This window comes from Labrus mixtus, chromosome 19 (assembly GCF_963584025.1).
Source record: "Labrus mixtus chromosome 19, fLabMix1.1, whole genome shotgun sequence".
Lineage (NCBI taxonomy): Eukaryota > Metazoa > Chordata > Actinopteri > Labriformes > Labridae > Labrus > Labrus mixtus.
This window is the reverse complement of record NC_083630.1, coordinates 8,035,527-8,054,337: the sequence shown is the minus strand read 5'-3', so window position 1 is coordinate 8,054,337 and position 18,811 is coordinate 8,035,527. Positions and strand designations below refer to the sequence as shown.

The 18,811-nt window shown below is 44.7% G+C and overlaps 1 protein-coding gene across 2 annotated transcripts in view; it reads right to left on the bottom strand.

Moving 5' to 3' along the window:
- Positions 1-18,005, bottom strand: part of zeb1b (zinc finger E-box binding homeobox 1b) — a 58,396-nt gene extending 40,391 nt beyond the window's left edge. For both annotated transcript variants that reach the window (XM_061064981.1, XM_061064982.1), the window contains exon 1: positions 17,759-18,005. In XM_061064981.1, the coding sequence (XP_060920964.1) occupies positions 17,759-17,990 (232 nt within the window). In that variant the 5' untranslated portion in view covers positions 17,991-18,005. The remainder of the gene's footprint in view (positions 1-17,758) is intronic.
- Between the last annotated feature and the right edge of the window lie 806 nt (positions 18,006-18,811).

The following is an 18,811-nucleotide window of genomic DNA, read 5'->3' as shown; positions in this document are numbered from 1 at the left end:
AGTTTGCAATACACCACTAAAAATGAAGATGGCATCTGTATAATACTAAAAACTAAAAATGGTAACACAATGTAAAAGCATTGTTTTCCTACACCAATCGCACATAGAGCTCTTTTATTACAAAAAAACACACACAGGCTAATGTCATCACAGCCTCCTGCACTTTCACGCTTTCAAAGTCGGGGGAGTATTTGAGGAGCTGTGGGTGATGGCTGCTGCCATGTGACATGGTGTGAGTGCATCTTATTTTAGAGTGAGAGGTTGAGATAAGGTGTTAAAAGGAGGGGAGGGAGAGGAATGCTGAGCTGTCCTTGTAAGCCTCGATGTGCGCTGGATGTCATCTCCACTCCCAGGTTAAATTCTTTGATTACAACTGCTAAAAGATCCTCTCTGCAAAAGTCCGTCCTTTTTCTAGGAGAGATCCTGACCTCTGCAGATGCTCCCTCTCCTTCTCTCTCTGTTTTCTTCGCTCTCTCTCTCTCCCTCTCTCTCTCTCTTTCTCTGTGCCCCACGCAGCAGTTTATTTAGCTGCCGTGTTTACATTCCTGTTCAGTCAGCCTCTCCCAGGGGAGGATGACTGGATCTGAGCACTGAGGCTGAGCCGCTCTCTGTCTCTCTCTCTCTCTCTCTCTCTGTCTCTCTCTCTCTCTCTCTCTGTCTCTCTCTCTCAGGGCTTGGATCAGTTACATGACAGTTACGATAGGGCTGGATTTTGGGTATTTATACAAAGGGTAATCACATTTTAAGTTAAATAAGTGTTAAAAAACACTGATTAGTTGTTATTGAACAAAGACAACTCAATTGGATGTCCATCCCTCGGCTGTCCTGTGTAGTCAAAGTAACGATGACTATAGGTGGGTACAGCTAATTGGTCGGAGCCATAGGACGTCCTGATCACTCAGGTCCCCAGCACTTCACCCTCCTCATCATTAGACTGACTGGCTCCTGTGGCCTCCGGCAGAGTGCTGTCTGCACGCCCTAATGACCGCTGACTCACTCAGCACGCAGCAGCAGCGCCGCCACATTAGTCCAGCTCAGAATAGTCCCAAATAAAGAGAGGTTTGGGGGGGGGGGGGGGGGGGGGAGAGGCGCCCAGACAATCCTGTAAGACATTACTCCAGGCCACAAAGCATGTTGATGTGTTTATTACTAATCTCACCTGATTGTATGGAGAGTTGATGTCTCATTTTTGCCTTCTCTGCACTCTTTGACGGTTTATTTTTGATTTTCTTTTACTGGTTTAACAAGTTATTTTTATTTTTCTGGCTTCATCTACTGTTTGTGAAGTCATTAGTTACTATGTAAATACGGGTTAGGGTTAGGGCACTAAAGCACTACAATAAGAGATAATGTGATGATTAATTGATTTCTTTCATGTAAGTTCATAGTCAGTCACTGATGTAATGGCCTTCTCCTGCTAAAGTACAGTAAGTATTGAAGTGTTCACAGTAGTAATTAATAGCCACCCAAATGGAGTTTTGTATGTGGAGGCATGATGTTGTTCTCTAATAGTGTGTAAGACGGCAGGTTCTCATGACAATTCATCAAGTTGTGAGGGAATCATTTAATAACTTGTGTTTTATCCTGTGTTAATGAGCCATGACAAGGACTGAGCTCATTTTCCAACATGAATAAGTGTTGATGTTTCAGTGACAATTATTCAGAGCTGAAAAGTGTTGACAAGAGACATAATACGAATACACCCATGATGCATTGGGTGGCGCCTGCACAGACCATCAATGCTGTGTGTGCCGATTGAGCGGAGACGCTATTAAACGTAGAGTTTGGCCTTTTTAGTTTGCACATTTCTGTCTAACCACAAGATGCTAATTTAGTCATGACGTCGTAACAGTGAGTCTGTAAAGTTTGAAGGACTATTTGCACATTTTGCTTTCTCGGTTTTCTTTCTTGCCAAGAGGAGGGTAACAACTTTGATTCCACTCTCCGCTAGCATTTTCATAGTAAACGTGGCGCAACACTGAGCAACCATTAAGCTTAGCTTAGCATAGGGACAGGATGTAGCGAGTTTGGTTCTGTCTGAATGTAAAAGAAAATGCCCATCGGCACTTTTAAAGCTTTTTAATGACGGTGCAGTGACTTCCTGTAGTTTTATATCTTTGAGTTGTTACTGCGACTTAAGAAAATAACTACACCATGCCAAGAAACATTTATAAAACCCATATAAAACATTTAATGTATTACCCTTTGTGTTTTGTGTAAATACACACAATATAAACGTGTTAATTAAGAGAGAGGGTTTTAAAGCTTTTGGATGGAGCCAGGCTAACTTTTTCACCCTGCTAACACTCTATGCTAAGCTAAGTGAACCGCCAATCTTAATAATATCAACAGGAAGATTAAGATGACTTACTCAAATATCAAATGATTCCATTGGTGGCAGAGTAAAAACTGACTTACTGCACTCTGTAAATGAAACCCTGAGTGAAACAATATAAAGCCTGGCTCAGCAGATAGCTACGGGTTAACCAGGCCATAAAAACCCACATGATGGCAGGACAGAGGCCTGCTCTGTGTTCAAGTGACCACGGGGGGTAGGAGGAAGCCAGTGAGAGGGAGGGATAGAGACAGGGAGGGTTTTGTCCTCTTGTCCTTCCAATAAGAAGATAGCAGTAAATCTCCTCAGGCTACACAGCCTCCCAGTATAACAAGTGTTTAGTCCATAGTGTGGGTGGGAAAATAAATGTCATTTCAATGATGGACAGTTCAGTCCTGAGGGGAAAAATAAATGAATTAAAAAAAGCAATAGGTAACAGAAGAGGATAGGAACTCTTGAAATGAATGTTTCTCTGAATGTTTACCTGTGTGTGTGTGTGTGTGTGTGTGTGTGTGTGTGTGTGTGTGTGTGTGTGTGTGCGTGTGTGTGTGAGACAGAGAGAAAGAGGCAGAGAGAGAGGCCACATCTGCTAGGGATTTGGGACAGGGCGATTTCACCTTTTGAAAGAGGGAGAGCAAGAGAGAGAGAAGTGGCGGGGGGAGGGGGGGGGGGGGGGGGGGCAAGTGTGAAAGAGACATGGTCTGTCTAAGATACGCCAACTGAGTGCAGTATCAGCCAAAAATACTCCTCCTAACAGGTCAATACTGGGTATCGATCGTGCGTAGGGCTTATGCAACACCACCACCTCAGTGTACAATTATGGTGAAATCAGTGTGTGCAGGCAGGGGTTTGCAGAGCAACCTGTGTGCCCTGTGGAAAACGGAAAAGCAAACTCTAGATGTGTGCCACAGGGTCCTTAAATCAAACGGCACAATGTGAACTAATGGCCTGGAAAAACTGAGCGAGATCTGTGCTCACATGGGCCCTCATAGAGAGAGAAACGAGCAGGGAGGGAGCACAAAGGAGGCGGGTGGGGACAGAGGGACACAGGAGTGTTAAATGTTTGCAGCATTCTGAGGAGGCCTCAGACAGTTATGGAAATGGCTCTGTAATGAGAAATATTGTACGCTAATAAATCCACAAGAGATTCTGAGCAACATGGAGCTGACGTGGAAGTTCATGGCAGGAGCTCAAAGCAAAACCAAAACTGATGTAGGGCACTTCTGGGTGAGATTCAATCACCTTTACTCATCATTGTTCATCTCTGCTCTTGGTCCATCATCAACTTCCACCCCCACCTCCTCCTCCTCCTCCTCCTCCTCCTCCTCCTCTCCCTCCCTTCTCTCCTCTCCTGAAACCCAACACAGCTCCATTTCCATCGGGACCCTGATGAGAGCTCGGAGACGGCCGCGCTTAATCGATAGTGCCAGGTTGCCAAGACAACCTTGATTTCCTGTTGCCGCATTCGCCTAGTGCCGGTGATTGCGCCGGGTGTCCGTTGCACCTGCCGCCCTCTCCTCCTCCCCTTCCTTCTCCTACTGTCACATCCCTCGCTCCCTCCCACCCTCTGGCCGCCATATAGCCACCGTAGACAAAAGAGGGAAGACAGTCATACAAAAGCAAAACAGATTACACCCGCGAGGTTGGGTTTGATCAATCAAGAGAGTGTGAGGCCACATGTACACACAAACACTGTTGCATGCAAACACACTAAAACAAATACACACGCCCTGTCATCACCAACAAAAGCGAGCTGTGACAGCTATCAGATCTACCTTGGAGGGTGATGTCATTGCACCTGGGGAGCGTTTACAATCAGCCCCTCACACACACACACTCAGCCCCCCCCCCCCCCCTCTCTTCCTTACAGGAGGGGTTGGCACCTCCTGTTTTTTTTTTTTTTTATTCATTAATGTAGAGCTCATTAATCGTGTCTGATAACGAGGACGTGGGACAGGGACATGATTAAGGGGCTCTCTCTCCTTTAGCTGGGCGCCCTTGGGGATAAACAGCCTAGGGTGTATGTGTGTGTGTGTGTTTGATTCTGTGTGGGCTGAATGTTAAAGCAGGTAAAGTACATACACACACAGTGCTATCTCTAGGACATCTGTGGGATATTACACATGTTTTCACTTTTTAGAGATTAAAGCAGAGTCAATGTAGCCACTTGTGAGCGTTTAAGAGTCCGTGCATGAATCTATCATCTCCTAAAGATCTCACTTTGTCTTCATCAGGATTCTGCTTAAGGCACCAGTTTAATGCTGAGAGGGGAAGTTTGGACTTCAAATAAATCTCTGGAGTTTTCCCTTTCCTTAGCAGCATGCTGGGATGATGACCCCCACTAGCCTCACAGCCTTGCTTGAAAGGAACATCATAATCGACTTACTTCTCTGCAAGACACAAATTGTGATAAAAGTCCCAATATGAATAATGTGGAGTAAAATTATTAAACAAAGTCTGTTCTTTTGAAGAAGTCTTGTGTTTCTGCATTATCTGGTAATTTGTCAATTCAGTAGTGCGTCAGGCTGAAATGGAGTCACGCTTGAGCTCAAAAGAAAAAAGACACGGGCTAATTTCTCAGTGTCACAGATGCTGTAGACTATGAAATTGTTGATCGTAAGTTAAGAGAGTAATTTCATTTTCTACATGTGTGTACGTGTGTGCGTGTGTGCGCGTGTGTGTGTTTAAGGGCATGTTTCCCTACATTCTTCGGGTATTAATTGATCTGTTTCATACTTCAGAGTCCTTTACTAAAAAATGTGCAGAGTGAATGGTACCATCATGCAACAGTGAAGGTATTTTCAGACAATTTGATGTGTTTTACATGAAGACATTTTATATTTATAAAGGTGACAGATAAAAAGTTTTTCTCCACCCATCTGCACAAATTGTACTTTTTGTCTGAAACTTTTTGTCTGAGGCCACAAATACTAAAAACTACCAGTTCAGTAACAAATGTTCACATTAATAGTATTGGTGAAAACCATTTGGCAAGGACATTTTCTGTAAAGAGACACAACACACCTCTATACTGCATGCAATTCGGTTTGTTCTTAAAGCATGCATTTTGTCGTTTCATATTGCAGACGGTTTAGTTACCTATTTTTGTCCGACTACCTTAGTAAGAGCGATGTGGAATTGCAAAAATGTGCAGTTCCTCTAATGGCCCCTTGTGGCTGTTTCCAAAGGTGAGTCAGTCCCCATAGAGTCCCATGTTCAAACTTAACAGCAGAAATAAAAAAGTTTGAAAGATGTAAGGGGCAACAATCTATATAAAATTCATCCTTCAAATTCAGTTATTTCTAGTCACTTTTAAAGTCAGATTTTTTTCAAGTACACAAAAGCTTGAAACAGGGAATATATTCTTCCACACCTACATGTTTGGGTGAGCGAAAAACTTTGATATAAAAATACATAAAAGTGGTGCAGGATAAGAAGCACAAAATGATAACGTCAACACAACATTCAGACTTCAAGCTGTCAGGTAAATCAAATGAGAAAATAAACTAGTAACAAGATGCTTTCTGTTTTCAAAAACATCAGAATTGACCCACAAATGCAATGGGTGTAAGTTATCCACAAAAGCAAGAGGATGTTATGACGTCTCAGGGAGAGAGCAGAGATCAGTCTGTACATACATAAGGGCTTTGTAGTACAGCCATCGCTGAGTCTTACACACACATTACATCCAATCTGTCTGGACCAGGACCTTAATCCCCTCTCCACGGCCATAGAGACAAGCAGACAGTAATCCTCTATATTTGTATATTAATAGCCTGAGTCTCAGGGGGGCCTCTCTATATTTCGTGATGTATGTTTTATTAGTTGGTTAATCTGCTTGTCGATCAGCGGACCTCGTCCATTTAAATCTGGGTTTTGATAAAAACACGACCAGCCCCCGCTGGAGGGATAAGCTCCCCAAGGACGAGGGAAAGAGCATGTCCAGGTTCAATAGACTCGTCATCAACAATAAACAGCTTTACATCAATGTTATCTGTCATGTGGCAATACAGTTATTAGGTGGAATTCCGCCTTAGGCCTCTGCCCTTTCCTCAGAACAGAGCTTGGTAAAGCCTCTACCTTGTTACTATAATGCATGCTTCAATCCGCTCGAATGTCATTTCTGAGGGTTTACTTTACAATCATTGAGTGAGTCCATAATAATCCACAAGAAATTCTCCCATCTCTCTCCCTCTAAAGGGGTCGACCCTCAGACTCTCAGGTGGAACAGAGTTGGTTAAAATGCCGCCCCACGTCTGCAGATACGACCAGGCGAGTAAAGGAGAGTTCAAGGGTGAGATTCCTTTGGATCTGAATCACGTTGGAGTCCTCTGCTCACCTCTCAGCCCGTCTAGACGCTGTGTCACTGCCACGCCCCGCCGGACATCTGCCCTGATTCAATAGATTTATCAGACAGCCATTCGATTAGAAGGGCACTGCTTTAAATTAGCCGGCGAGTCGGGGAATGATGGAGGTGGGTTAGACAGGAGGGCCATTACAGCCTTCGGGACACTGTCCCTCCTGCTTACCAATGGTCTAGCGTCGCCAGCGACACAGTGACGTCTGTAATCATCTCAGGTACAAGGGCTGTAGACAACTGCTGATGCAATTAAAATGGCCTCAGTTTTTACTCTAATACAAAGGTATGAGGCACTAGCATACAATCAGAGTTTTATGGTAGGCATCAATCAATGTGACTTCCACTGGGTAAACAAACAAACAGCTTTTAAAACATCTGGTTAGGTGAGATTGAGATAGAACAAGAAAGGCACCCTAAGGAGATCTGTGGTTTTGTTCTGAGAGCTGTTGATTACAAAGAAGGATGAAGAGAAAGACAGAAAATGTCACAAAAAATCGGAGGGGAAGAACCTCAGAGTCAGTCCAAACACGTCAGTATTCAGAGGAGGGTAAGGAATGCACACCCAAACCACGCACACACAGACAGAAGGACACAAAATCATGGCCTTTAAACACACTGCAGCCAGACCATGTGACTCTCACGGGGTAGTCTCATGGGAGCATCCCCCACCCCCGATCTCCCTGATGGACTATAACAACAGGAAGTCAGCTTGGCCTGAAGCATCACACCACACCTACAGATAACTGCTCCCTCGTTTCACACGCTGCACATATTAACACAGAAACATTCACACCCATGCAGAGAGAAACACAGGCACCTCTTCCTCGCACCCATCAAGCCTTCCTCGTCAATCCTATGTTACATTAGCAGCAGCCATTTATCAGTCATCACAGTTATGTTGAAGTTTAATCCCTCTAAAAGTGTGCTGTGTGGGGCAGAAGAATCAATGGCACGCTGCCCGCTGCTGCTGGCGTCGGCGATGAGGGAGACGCGCTGCAGCCTGGCACTGAAACAAGGAGAGACCAAGACTGGCAGAAGGGGGGATTCAGTGACTGAATAGCCCTTGTTTATCTAGGCTCCTCTGGGAAGTCAGGACACTGCAGTGAATAGGAGCCAGTTAGCAGCAATGGCATAATAAGACCAGAGAGAGGGGGTGATTGAAATTCAACACAGACTACTGTCAAGACAAACTACCCATGCCAGCTGTGGCAGCAACTCAAAAGGGGCAACGGGAGTATTTTCTGTTTGACTGGGGTTTTGGATGAACAATACAGCATTGGGGAACCAACAATATTTTAACACCCTTGCTTGTTCATCAAATTACAAGATGAGACATTAACTGGGCAAAATAAGAAGAATTCCATGCAGACTACTAGCAGATGAACTGCCCAACTTTGGCAGTAACTCCCTGGGATTTTGGGTTCCTTACACAACATTACGTAACCAATTTGTTTTTTTTTGTTTTTTTGCACCATTGCTTGCTAATCAAATTGTCAGATTGGAGGTGGATCTTTGTAATAGACCTCTGTTGAGATAAACCGCTGTTGGTAGCTGTGGCCTCTGCTCACACGAGCAAATGAGTTTCCTATCACTGAGGTTTTGGGTTCAACATTAGGTGACAAACAATATTTGATGTGACGTTGCTTGCCAACTAAAAAATACAAGTTGAAATCTTAGGTTCAAGATGGGTATATCAAGACCACTGAGAGGTTGGGGGTAATTGAAATTCCATGCAGACTACTAGCAAGACAAATGGCTTCCCTTGCCAACTGGGGCAGGGATTTAAAGGGGCAAGGGACTTTTGGTAATCACTATGATTCTAGGCGCCATTGCTAGGCTAGATTGCTAGATAACAGGTTCAACTTAGTGACATCTGTCAAAACAAACTATCCAAGACAGTAGCTCCAAAGAGGGAAGTATTGAAGTTTCAGATTCTACAATTGGTCCCCTCCCAGATAGAATATGACATTGCTGGCCTGCCAAACATAGAAGTTAAGGGGAGGAATCATAGGTGTAGATGAGATGAGATACGATGGATATAATAAGACCGTCGAGAGATTTGAGTTCTTATTTCATGCAGAAAACTGCCGAGACAAACTACACTTGAAAGCTGTCGTAGCAACTCAAAGGGAGTCTTTTCATTGACTAGAATTTTGGGTTGTCTTTTGATGGCCACCAAGATTTGATATGACATTGCTGGTTCATCAAAAAAAGAAAAACTGTTAAAAGGCGTTATCTTACGCTGAAGATCTGTGTAACAAGAGCAGGGAGAGTATGGGGGTCATTGAAATGCAACTCAGACAACTACGTTTGCCAGCCATGTGAAGGGGGAGTCTATTGTTAAGTTTTTGGACAGAACATCAGGGACCATCGAGACAAATTTGATGAGCCATTGCTTGCTCTACCAGAATACCAGATGAGATGCTGAATTGTGTATTAATTGAGTAACTGTTTTTCTAAAGTATGGAGTGGGGTTCTTCAGCACTGTTTCCCAGTCTTCACAGGACAGTGAGGTACTCTACTCACACAAAAAAAGACTGTCTCGTTCCCTGGCTCACCCTCACATTTACAGAGCCAGATCTTTTTAGTGTGTCTGAAAAGAGATTACGTTTTTTTTTTTTTTTTTTTCATGCCCTCTGTGTGGTGTGAATCAGAACTGTCTACAGTTTAGCAATAGCATTGATTCTTTTTCAAGGCTTTGGTTTTTTTCTTCCCCTAGTTTGAGGTCTCCGCTGCCCCTTGATGAGGAGCCTTAAATAGGCAGCCACAGGTGCTGGGGGCCGGGTAGGTGAAGAGGGGGGGGGTAGCCTGGATGGGGAGCAGAACCGCAGGAAGCCTCTTGTTTTCACAGAGATAAAGGGCTTTCAGGTTGCATCCTGGGCCGTAATCTCTCACACACTTCCTGGTTTTGTTCACGGCAAGGCAGGAGAAAATGACAAACTAACCTTCGCCCCAAGGAGCTGATCGATAGCTTCTGATGAGACAGGATGTGTGTCTTAGGCTGGTGTATTTAAAAAGCATAAAATGACAAAGGAACAGCCCAGACATGACTTTAAGCTGTGTTCATTAATAACTCTAGATCAGGGATGATTTATGGGTTCATTTATTCCAAGTGCTGGTTCATTACCAATGATGATTACAAAAGTGTGCATATAATTTCTTTCCTGACCTCGTCATTTGCTTTTAGAGCACAATTAACATTGTTCCTAGCTCTTACATCCTAATCACAGAAAAGATAACGCTCCCTTCGAATTTAAGTTCCTCCTAAACCAGTCACTTAGTGCTGTCCTTGTGTTTAAAAGATCCACTTACTAGAAATTTGCATGAAAGGGGTTTATTGAAAAGTTTGTGTTAAGACAAAGCAAAAACTTCAGAAGAACAGGTAACAGATTTTGGCTACATTCCTCATTCCGTTTTCTCTCCTGCTTTGATAATAACTCTCTCTATTCGGAACATGTTCTTCTTAAGAAGGCCAACATTTGACCGTGAGCCACACCCTGTTCTCCTGCCAGAGGAAACTTTCAATCTCCCTCCCTCTCTTTGGCTCTGGCTCTCTCATACTTTTGTCAGGTGTTATTTATGAGTGCTGTATAGCTGAGTTGCTGCATGCCTCCAGCACCTGCTGGTGTTGGAGAATCAGAGCCAAAGCAGCTGCCAGAGAGAGGAATGGACAGACAGAAAGAAAGAAAGAATAAAGGAATAAAGGAAAGAAAGAAAGACAGCAAAAAGGGACCACACAGTAGTGAGTATTAAAAGGTAGAGAAAAAGAACATTTGGAGTCACGACGGTGGGGACCAGTACCTGATGGTGTGATAACTGAGGGGGGGGGGGGGGGGCTCTGTTGATGTTGTAAGGCAAGCAGCTTAAACATGATGTAACTAATGAGTTGTGTTATGACGGGAACAGTAGGACAAAACAAACAAACAAGTGATGAGCAAGCACTAATTAATGATGTCGTACAACTCGAAATGTGATCAATTAAAGGCCATGCTTCATTGACTTGCAGGCAAAGGCGCCGGCGCCAGTGTAACAGAAGAGGGGAGAGCCCTGTCAGTGTGAGTAAGAAGACAGATGTACGATCGGCCAGCTGTGGGGATCTGCGGGGTATCTACTCCCCTCACTACCTACTATTACACCCCACACGTGTTTTTATGGAACGTGCATGGGGAGGCCCGTATGTTTTGACTGTAAACACCTGAACACTGGCAGCGGTGAGCTGAGCCAGGACAGGTGGGCTAGGATAGGTCAAAGTCACTGGCTGAATTCCCATTCCCAGAATAATAGAGACCCAGGGCAACAACGAATGAACTCTGTACTTTGCTCTGGGTCGATAATGCATCACAGGTAACTTGGAGGGTTGGATCAAATTTACAGGTTGGTCAACAAGAGCAAAAACAGAATCCTATCTCTCACTCTTAATATGAGAAACATCGAATCTAAATGGTAGAAATATAACCCTAACTATGTGTTGGGTTTTCAAGATAGAAAAGACAACACTGTTAGTGTTGCAGCAGATGTATGAAGAGACTTTTAACAGTACAATAAAACATGTATCATGTACCATAAAGACAATTAAGTCAAAAACCAGTGATCCATGGTAATTGCCTTTTTTCATAAACTATTACCTTGTATTTTTACTTTACATTGACAATCTGTAGTACTTTTTTTGTGTGTTTTAAGGCTTGGCCCCCTCCTTAGGTTATGTCCCACTAGCGGGGGTCATGGGGGACTCAACAAAACGCTCATGAGTTAAATGGAGCGATGTGGATGCTCCATGGCTCTCTCCGCTTTGCCCTCCCCTCTGTTTTCAGGCTGCCTATTCTCCTCTCATTAATCCTGCGTGGATGTTTATCCATGTTGACGTTCAACATAGCAGCCCGCCTTCTGTCTGACTAACAAACAGGGTGACTAAGGTTTTTTTTTTTTTTCTTGCTGGAGTTGTCACAGGGTTAGCCTAGACTAGATAGCATTGGGGGACGGAGGGGCACTCGATTTGTTAGTCACATCACAGGCAGGCTGAGTAACTCAAATCAGTATGTGAATATGAATGCGTACCCCCTCAGGAGGGTCATTATCAGTTGTGTGTGCTACGGAGAGGAAAATCAATATGGTCATCATAACAGGCTGGCAAAAAGCCAGCCCACTAGGCTGCATTCAAAGCACAATACATGGCAGCGGATTACTCCTCATCTGATGTCATCTAATTTCATCCCTGTAGACAGAGACGCTGTGGGACGATAATAAGGTCAAGCACGTTTAAAAGAGACTAGACGTCCAACATCTTTGTCGAAAAAGACAACAGAAAGGATGATTAAAAAGACACACAGTCAGGTGGTCTGAAGTGAAGCTCCTGCAGAGGTTTGCCCTGATGAGTTTTTGCCACAAACACAAGCTGCCGTAAGAGCCCCTCACCAGGCCCGCCCTCTGCCTATTGTGTCAGTCCAGTCTTTTTCATTAACCGCTCCACTGAGGACCACAAGGAGGGGGGGGGGAGAGGATGGATGGGCGGGAAGGGAAAGAAGAAGAAGGAGGTGGAGGTGATGATGGGGAGGACAAGGAGGGGTCTGCAGAAAAAAAAAACCAAAGGGACCTCAGTGTGTACCTCAAGAGCAGCCACCAAACACATGATTAAAAACACACATCAACAGGCAGCGCCGGCCTCACCGTACACAATATTTACCTCCACCAGGACGGCAATTTAGAGGTAATCTCTCCCTCAAGTATACACAGGGGCAGAGAATATTATCTCTCAGCCCCACGCTTGTGGGGAGGGGTTAAGGAGGAGGGGATACAAAGAGGGAACAAGGGACAGAAAATGAAAGAAGGACAGAGAGATTGTGAGGTGGGAGTCATCTTGCAAATACACCTGTCGGCCGTGACTCACTGCTTTGGAGTCAGCAGAGGAGAGGAGGGCAGAGGAGAGCAGATTCTGCCCTGTTAGCATGCATGATACACTTAACTGAGCTCACCTCGCAGCGCTGCACTGCTACTAATACATGCCTACAACACTTTCTGTGTCTGTATCAGTTTTTAAGGCCATGCCTGCCCAAGTTTCTACTGACCAACACAGCTCACTCAACAATAACAAGCAGGTCAGAGTGGGACACTGCTCCACGGTTTGTGTCACATCCAGGAAGCAGTTCCTGTCTGCTGTTTTTTTATTTTTTATTTTTTTTGGGGGGGGGGGGGGGAATTTTTCTCCAGATCGACGGTTGTGTTTTTGTCCAGTTCACTGAGCTGACGCGTCCCTACAAACTCCCACCGCCTCAGCCTTGTATGACCGCCCCCCCCTTCCCAATAGTTCTGTCCTTTCTGAGAGAGTGTTTGTGATCTGCTGACGGCTGCGTCACCGTCAGTTGGGGAGCCTCCAAGGCGTGTGGCCCCCATCACATTGTCCTGTCATGCAGACGGAGGGGGGGGGGGGGGGGGGGGGGGGGTTTGGGGGAACTCCTGCCTGCTGTGCTCAATTAAGCCCTCGTCCTGACATTAAAAACAGGGTACTGGGTACCGCATATTGCCACATTAAAATACATGTGACAGAAATGCCACAGGGACGCGTCGGTGTTAACATTAAGGCAAAAGAGCGTGATTCAGATGTGCGCTACATTTCCAAGACACAAATGTCAAACAGGGTGCTGCAGAGCAGGCCCTTGAGGGCCCAGAGGCTGCGTGAGAGAGGGATTTGATGAATTCTGCTAACGTTCCACGGATTCCTCCCTCGCAGGGACCTTTGGAAAAAGAATGGGTCATATGCAAATGGCATGCACAGTATGGAGGAGAAGTTTCCCACAAGCAGAGTGTGAAAAGGGCTCTCCCTCCCCATGCCGGGCCGCTGAATGGGCCTTTTCTTCTGCCACTGAAAGTGTATGAGGTAGAGCAGGCAAACTGCAAAGGTAACTAGGCTCTTTCTCCTCGGGCTTTCTCACTAAAGCCTGAACACACAATGGTTCATTTAGGCATTCAGCCACACAAACCCCAATAAAGCACATCCAAGCGCAGTTAAGGGGGTTACTGAAACTGACTCTGGGTTTAAAACTCCTTCTTTACGAAGGGAGAGCACCTTTTTATAGGCTAATGCTCTCAGCCACCGCAGGAGCAGCTAATCATTAAGCTGCCTTTACAGAGGTGGGAGTGTGGTCGTACATCACATCATTTTTAATTCCCCTCAATGGTCAGATGAGGACAGAACTTTACCCACCCTGACGGACATGTTCAGGGATGCAGCTCAGCCGGATAGTAAACTTTTTTTTTTATTTAGTTAATAAAATGACAAGAAAGTGAAGTTTGTGATTTTTACTTGAGGCATCCAAAATCATTTTTTGGGGTTGTTTTTCGCTGACCATGTTCCTAGTTTGACCCTTAAAAAACAAACAAGTCTGGGAGATAGCTGTCGTGCATTTCATGCTGTTCATCTAGTCCCGCGGTTGTCACCTGTTGTAAAATTCTCTCAGCCACCTCTACTTCTTCTCACCAGCTCCCTCCATCCCCCCTTTCTCAAACTCTGCAGGGAACATGGAGCCCACAGTTTAAGGGGTCAGAGGATGGAGAGAAGGAGGGAGCAGAGAAAAAGCTGCAGCTTCAACATCCCCCAAACCCCTCCTCCTCCCTCTCTCTCTTCCCCTTTCATTGAACAGACTTAAACACAAACACAATTGGACATGCTGGAAGCCTCACAATGGCACAGGGGGGGAAAGTGAAGTCATACTCTAAGCACGCATGGGTGCCTAGGTCAGGGGGCAATCAACAGCACCCCTGGCTACTGTGTCTTAACCCCCCGAAATAAAGGACCGGCCCTGGAAGGAGGAGTGAGAACTGGGGAAGAGAGAGGGGGGAGAGAGAGAGAGAGAGAGAGAGAGCGGAGGCGGGGGGATTTTCTTCTTACTTGGCACTTTCAAATGGAGCTGCCGAGGAAGTTAGTGAAAAGCAGGGAGATAAATGAAAAATTTCCTCCTCGGCTAAACTCTTCACACAACAGGGGTGGACCTTTTAAATGTAAACAGATGTCTTTAAAAGCCTGAAGTGGCATGTGAAGCTACAGAAACAATCCCCACCTCCGCTGAAGCGCCAAACAGAGTTTTCACACCAAAAAACACTCGACCAATCTCTTGATGTAGCTCACTTTTTTTTTTATTGTTCTTCCACCAATTTACAGCATGTGGCCTGTAGTTTTGAGACAGGGTGAGCGAGTCCAGGGCACTAAGTATAGTTTAAGTATAGTTTTACCAGGCCAATAAACATGCTCTTCAACATTACATGACTTGTTGCCAGCAAGTGCCGAGCCAACAACCTCATTTTCCTTATGTGATGGATGATTCATCAAGGTGCAAGTGTGTGAGTATGACTCAGAGAGAGAGTGAGAGTGGGGAGAAGCATTAGCGGATTAGACAAATTACTCTTGTGATATTGTCAAATAAATAGAAATTCTATAACTACCTGTGTGCATTTCAAGTACTTTCTAAAAACACTGTTCTGCAAACTTCAGCCGTCAGCTCCTGAGCTCGGGTACAAAGCTGTCCCAGCACAGCCCTGTTTATTTTTACAAAGAATGTTAACACCGGGCGCATTCCTCTATTCCCAAATTGCTGTGTTAAATTACCGTTGCAGGGAACGGCAGCTATTCCTGAGGGGGAGCCGACTGGGGAGAAGCGACAAAGGAAGCTGCAGTATCCCGCCGATTGCAAACACCTGTCGTCCTGCAGGCTGTTAACACCTCTCTGTTTACAGCGAGGAATGGAGCTCACCTTGATCTCAGCTCCCCCCTGTTATAGCCACAGAGCTGGCACAGGCACCGACCACAACAAGCGATAAGTCATTAATTCTAAAAGCCCAAGCATTGACTAATGAATTAAAAAAGTATGGCAATGTGGGTTCCTGAATTTAAACCTGCCGTAACGACGTCAAACCAGTTGCTATATGCGCACATGCAACAGCCTACAATCTAACTTTACTCAAGGAATCCCCTCCAGAAAGCAGAGATGTGGATTTGCATGACACATCAGCTGCTTTGTCAGAAGGTGGTAGGAAGTCAGGACTTAAAAGCGGACCCTGATGGCTCTTTGAAGCAAATGCAAATGAGCCAAACATCTGTTTCCTTTGGGATGTGACTTTAAATATCAATGGGGCGGTGGAATTAGTGAGAAAGGTTTAATATAACCCAGTTAAGATGTAAAAGATAAAGCAAAATAAAGCTCCGAATGACATCTCAAAGTCTCTTCAGAGTAAATAAGACTCACTTTCTCTATGAAGGCAGAACGATATCTAGAGTACACCTTGACATCAGGACCGTTATCTTAGGTGTGTCCACACCACACACACACATATTTACACACGCTCAGGGACGAAACAAACATACCTGAACACAGAACAACACCTATAGCAGTCAATAACACATGTGTCACTCTTCACGTCTCTTAACAGGCATCTTAACATCAAATTCACGCGCACTCGCATTTCCTCCCACGGATAACTGTTTAAAACACGACAGAAAGTGGAGGCTCTTACTCTTACAGGACTTCAACCATCTGATAAATAACGCTGCATTTCCTGCGTTACCACAGCTTTCCTGAGCTACACTGAGTGACACAGACGCTTGAGCATGACTAGCCTTCTTGATGGACAACACATGTTGTCACACCCGCAGACAGAACCAAAAAAAAAAGCTTCCTTTCACAATAAAATATTAAAAAATAGAAAAGTAATTTTTTTAGCTTTGCGGATTCACAACAACATGTGACGTCAATATGTCTACACGGAGTGATATGGAGAAAGGAGCAGACATAAACAACTCACAAAATGCTGTGCCTTAACATTGTTATTAAACAGCTAACATTTACAAACAGGAGAGCAATCTAGCAGGGAAGTATCCTTGACACGAGCCTTGAGCTTCTCTGTAACAATATTTCCACATCACGATAACGTGCGTAAAAACCCCGTTAAGCTTCACAAACGGAAACGCAGATTATGTCCACGCAAGATTACTATCCACCTGAGCTATACATATTAATTGGGTATTCAGATAAGAGACACAGAAGAGATAAGCAGTGTGTTTAAAGGTTCGCTCGTGTCCACGGTCCTACAAGAATCCGGATTCCCAGCGCGCGACTGGAGAGGATCCGCTGTCCTTATATGGGCTGCGCTCGTGAGCTATTCCTCGTTCCCCGGAACCTCCGTTACCCCCCATCCATGTTACAAGTCCGCTTTCTGCCCTTACTTTACTATTACACTGTCGGTAAAACATTTACGGTGAATGGTTTTCACAACACGGAACAAAAACACTGAAACAAGTTGGACAATGAAGAGAGAGAACAGCCTCAAAACGTGCTCCAAGAACGACTCCTCCGCTATTTAATCTCATTTCCGACACAAACCATTCAAAGTATGTCGTGGGAAATGAAAATATAATATAAAGTACTCAGTAAAAATGGTTTGAATCAGTAAAAAAAGAGCGTTTTGTGAGCAGTGCAGCAACAGTGTCCTGTCGCTACCTGCTCCGAGTGAGCAAAAGAAAGAAAGCGTAAACCAAAACAGTTGTTTACCTCTGTTTCACAAACATGGAATAATGTCCTGCACGTTCGTAGCAAAAGTACAGCAATGTCTGATCTTATTTCACCACAAATATAGGAAAAACAACGAGTCTGTCGAGGTCCGCATTAACAATCAGGTAGCGTGTTTCCCCTCAGAAACAGGTCCGAGTTTAGTGGTGGGCTCAAAAACTCGAAAGAATGAAACTAAATCAATGAATGGGGAGTGTATAAAGAGGTTTAAAGTGTGTTTATATGAAGAAATAAGTGTAAAGTGGAGACAAAAGCTGTCCCGGTTATTACAGGGTGAGGTGCGTATAACGGTCTCCAGCGCAGCGGACCGCTAGGCGGAGGGAGAGACGCGACCCAGCAGGTATAACGGTACACCACATAGGGCTCTAATACAGCGCTCACTTGCTACTTCCCAGCACTTTCAGTTACCAAAACCGGACCAAACTTTTCGGTGAAATTACCGGGAGACAGAGCAGCCTCCAGACTCTTTCCCCGAAAGAAAAGCTCCGCGTCGGAATTACTTTTACTCACCGTTGTTCCTCCTTGGGTTCGCCTGCTTTCTGCGCTTACACCTGGGGCCATCCGCCATGATCCTTTCGTTGTGTCTAAATGCTGCCGGAGAGTCACCTCCTCTCTCACCCCCTCTCCCCCCTCCTCCTCCTCCTGCCTCCACTTCACCTCCCCTTCTCCGCACCTGGTTTACGACACTCAGCTTTACGACATCACCTTCCCGCACCTCCCCGACCCACGTTGCCAGGACCATTCATAGTAAGTACTGGAAGTGAGAGGGATGACTACATGAACACTGTACCTGCCCAACCTTTTTCTTATGCGCCATAAATTTCAGATACAGCCTTTTCTTTCTGTTTTACAGCAAAAGGTATAAGGTATGCTGTAAGCATATAGGTGATAGTAGTTAGGGGTTAGTGTAGCCTACATCATGCACTTTATTTACCTGAACATTTTGCAGGTGAAAAATTTGATTTTATTGAATTTCTGTCCTAAAATTAATGTTGATGAGGTAATATTGAGCAGAATTTTCTTTATATTTTCCTTGCCCAAATATTTATGTTATTCATAGAGGATGATTTTATTATTTTGTTGACATAATCAGGGCACATTATTTTATAATTAACATCTTCAAATAAGATATTTTGCGTAAGTCTGGAGTCACTATAAGTTCAAACAAAGTGTGGTGAAGGTGTTTTTTTTGGGGGGGGGTAAGAAAAAAATTATTCAGTAACCTTTTTTCATTTTCAATTAAAATTTCAATACTTAAAGCATGGAGACATCATGTTAAAAAACAAGCTGAGTAAAGGCATTTGGCTGCAACGCTTTTAACCTACCGACCTGTGTCCACATCATGTCGTGCATCATGTGTGTTTTTGTGTGTTTGTAGCACAGTGGGATATCAACGCAGCAGACAGAGGGTGTGTGTGTGTTTGGGCCTGTATAAGAGAAAAGAGAGAGGTCATGAGACTGTCATCACCGATTCAATCCTCCACCTAAAGAAAGACGCTGCTGTTCTCCTGAGCAGAGCTCACAGCGGCGGTGAGGAAGAGGACACAGACAAACCTCCAAGCA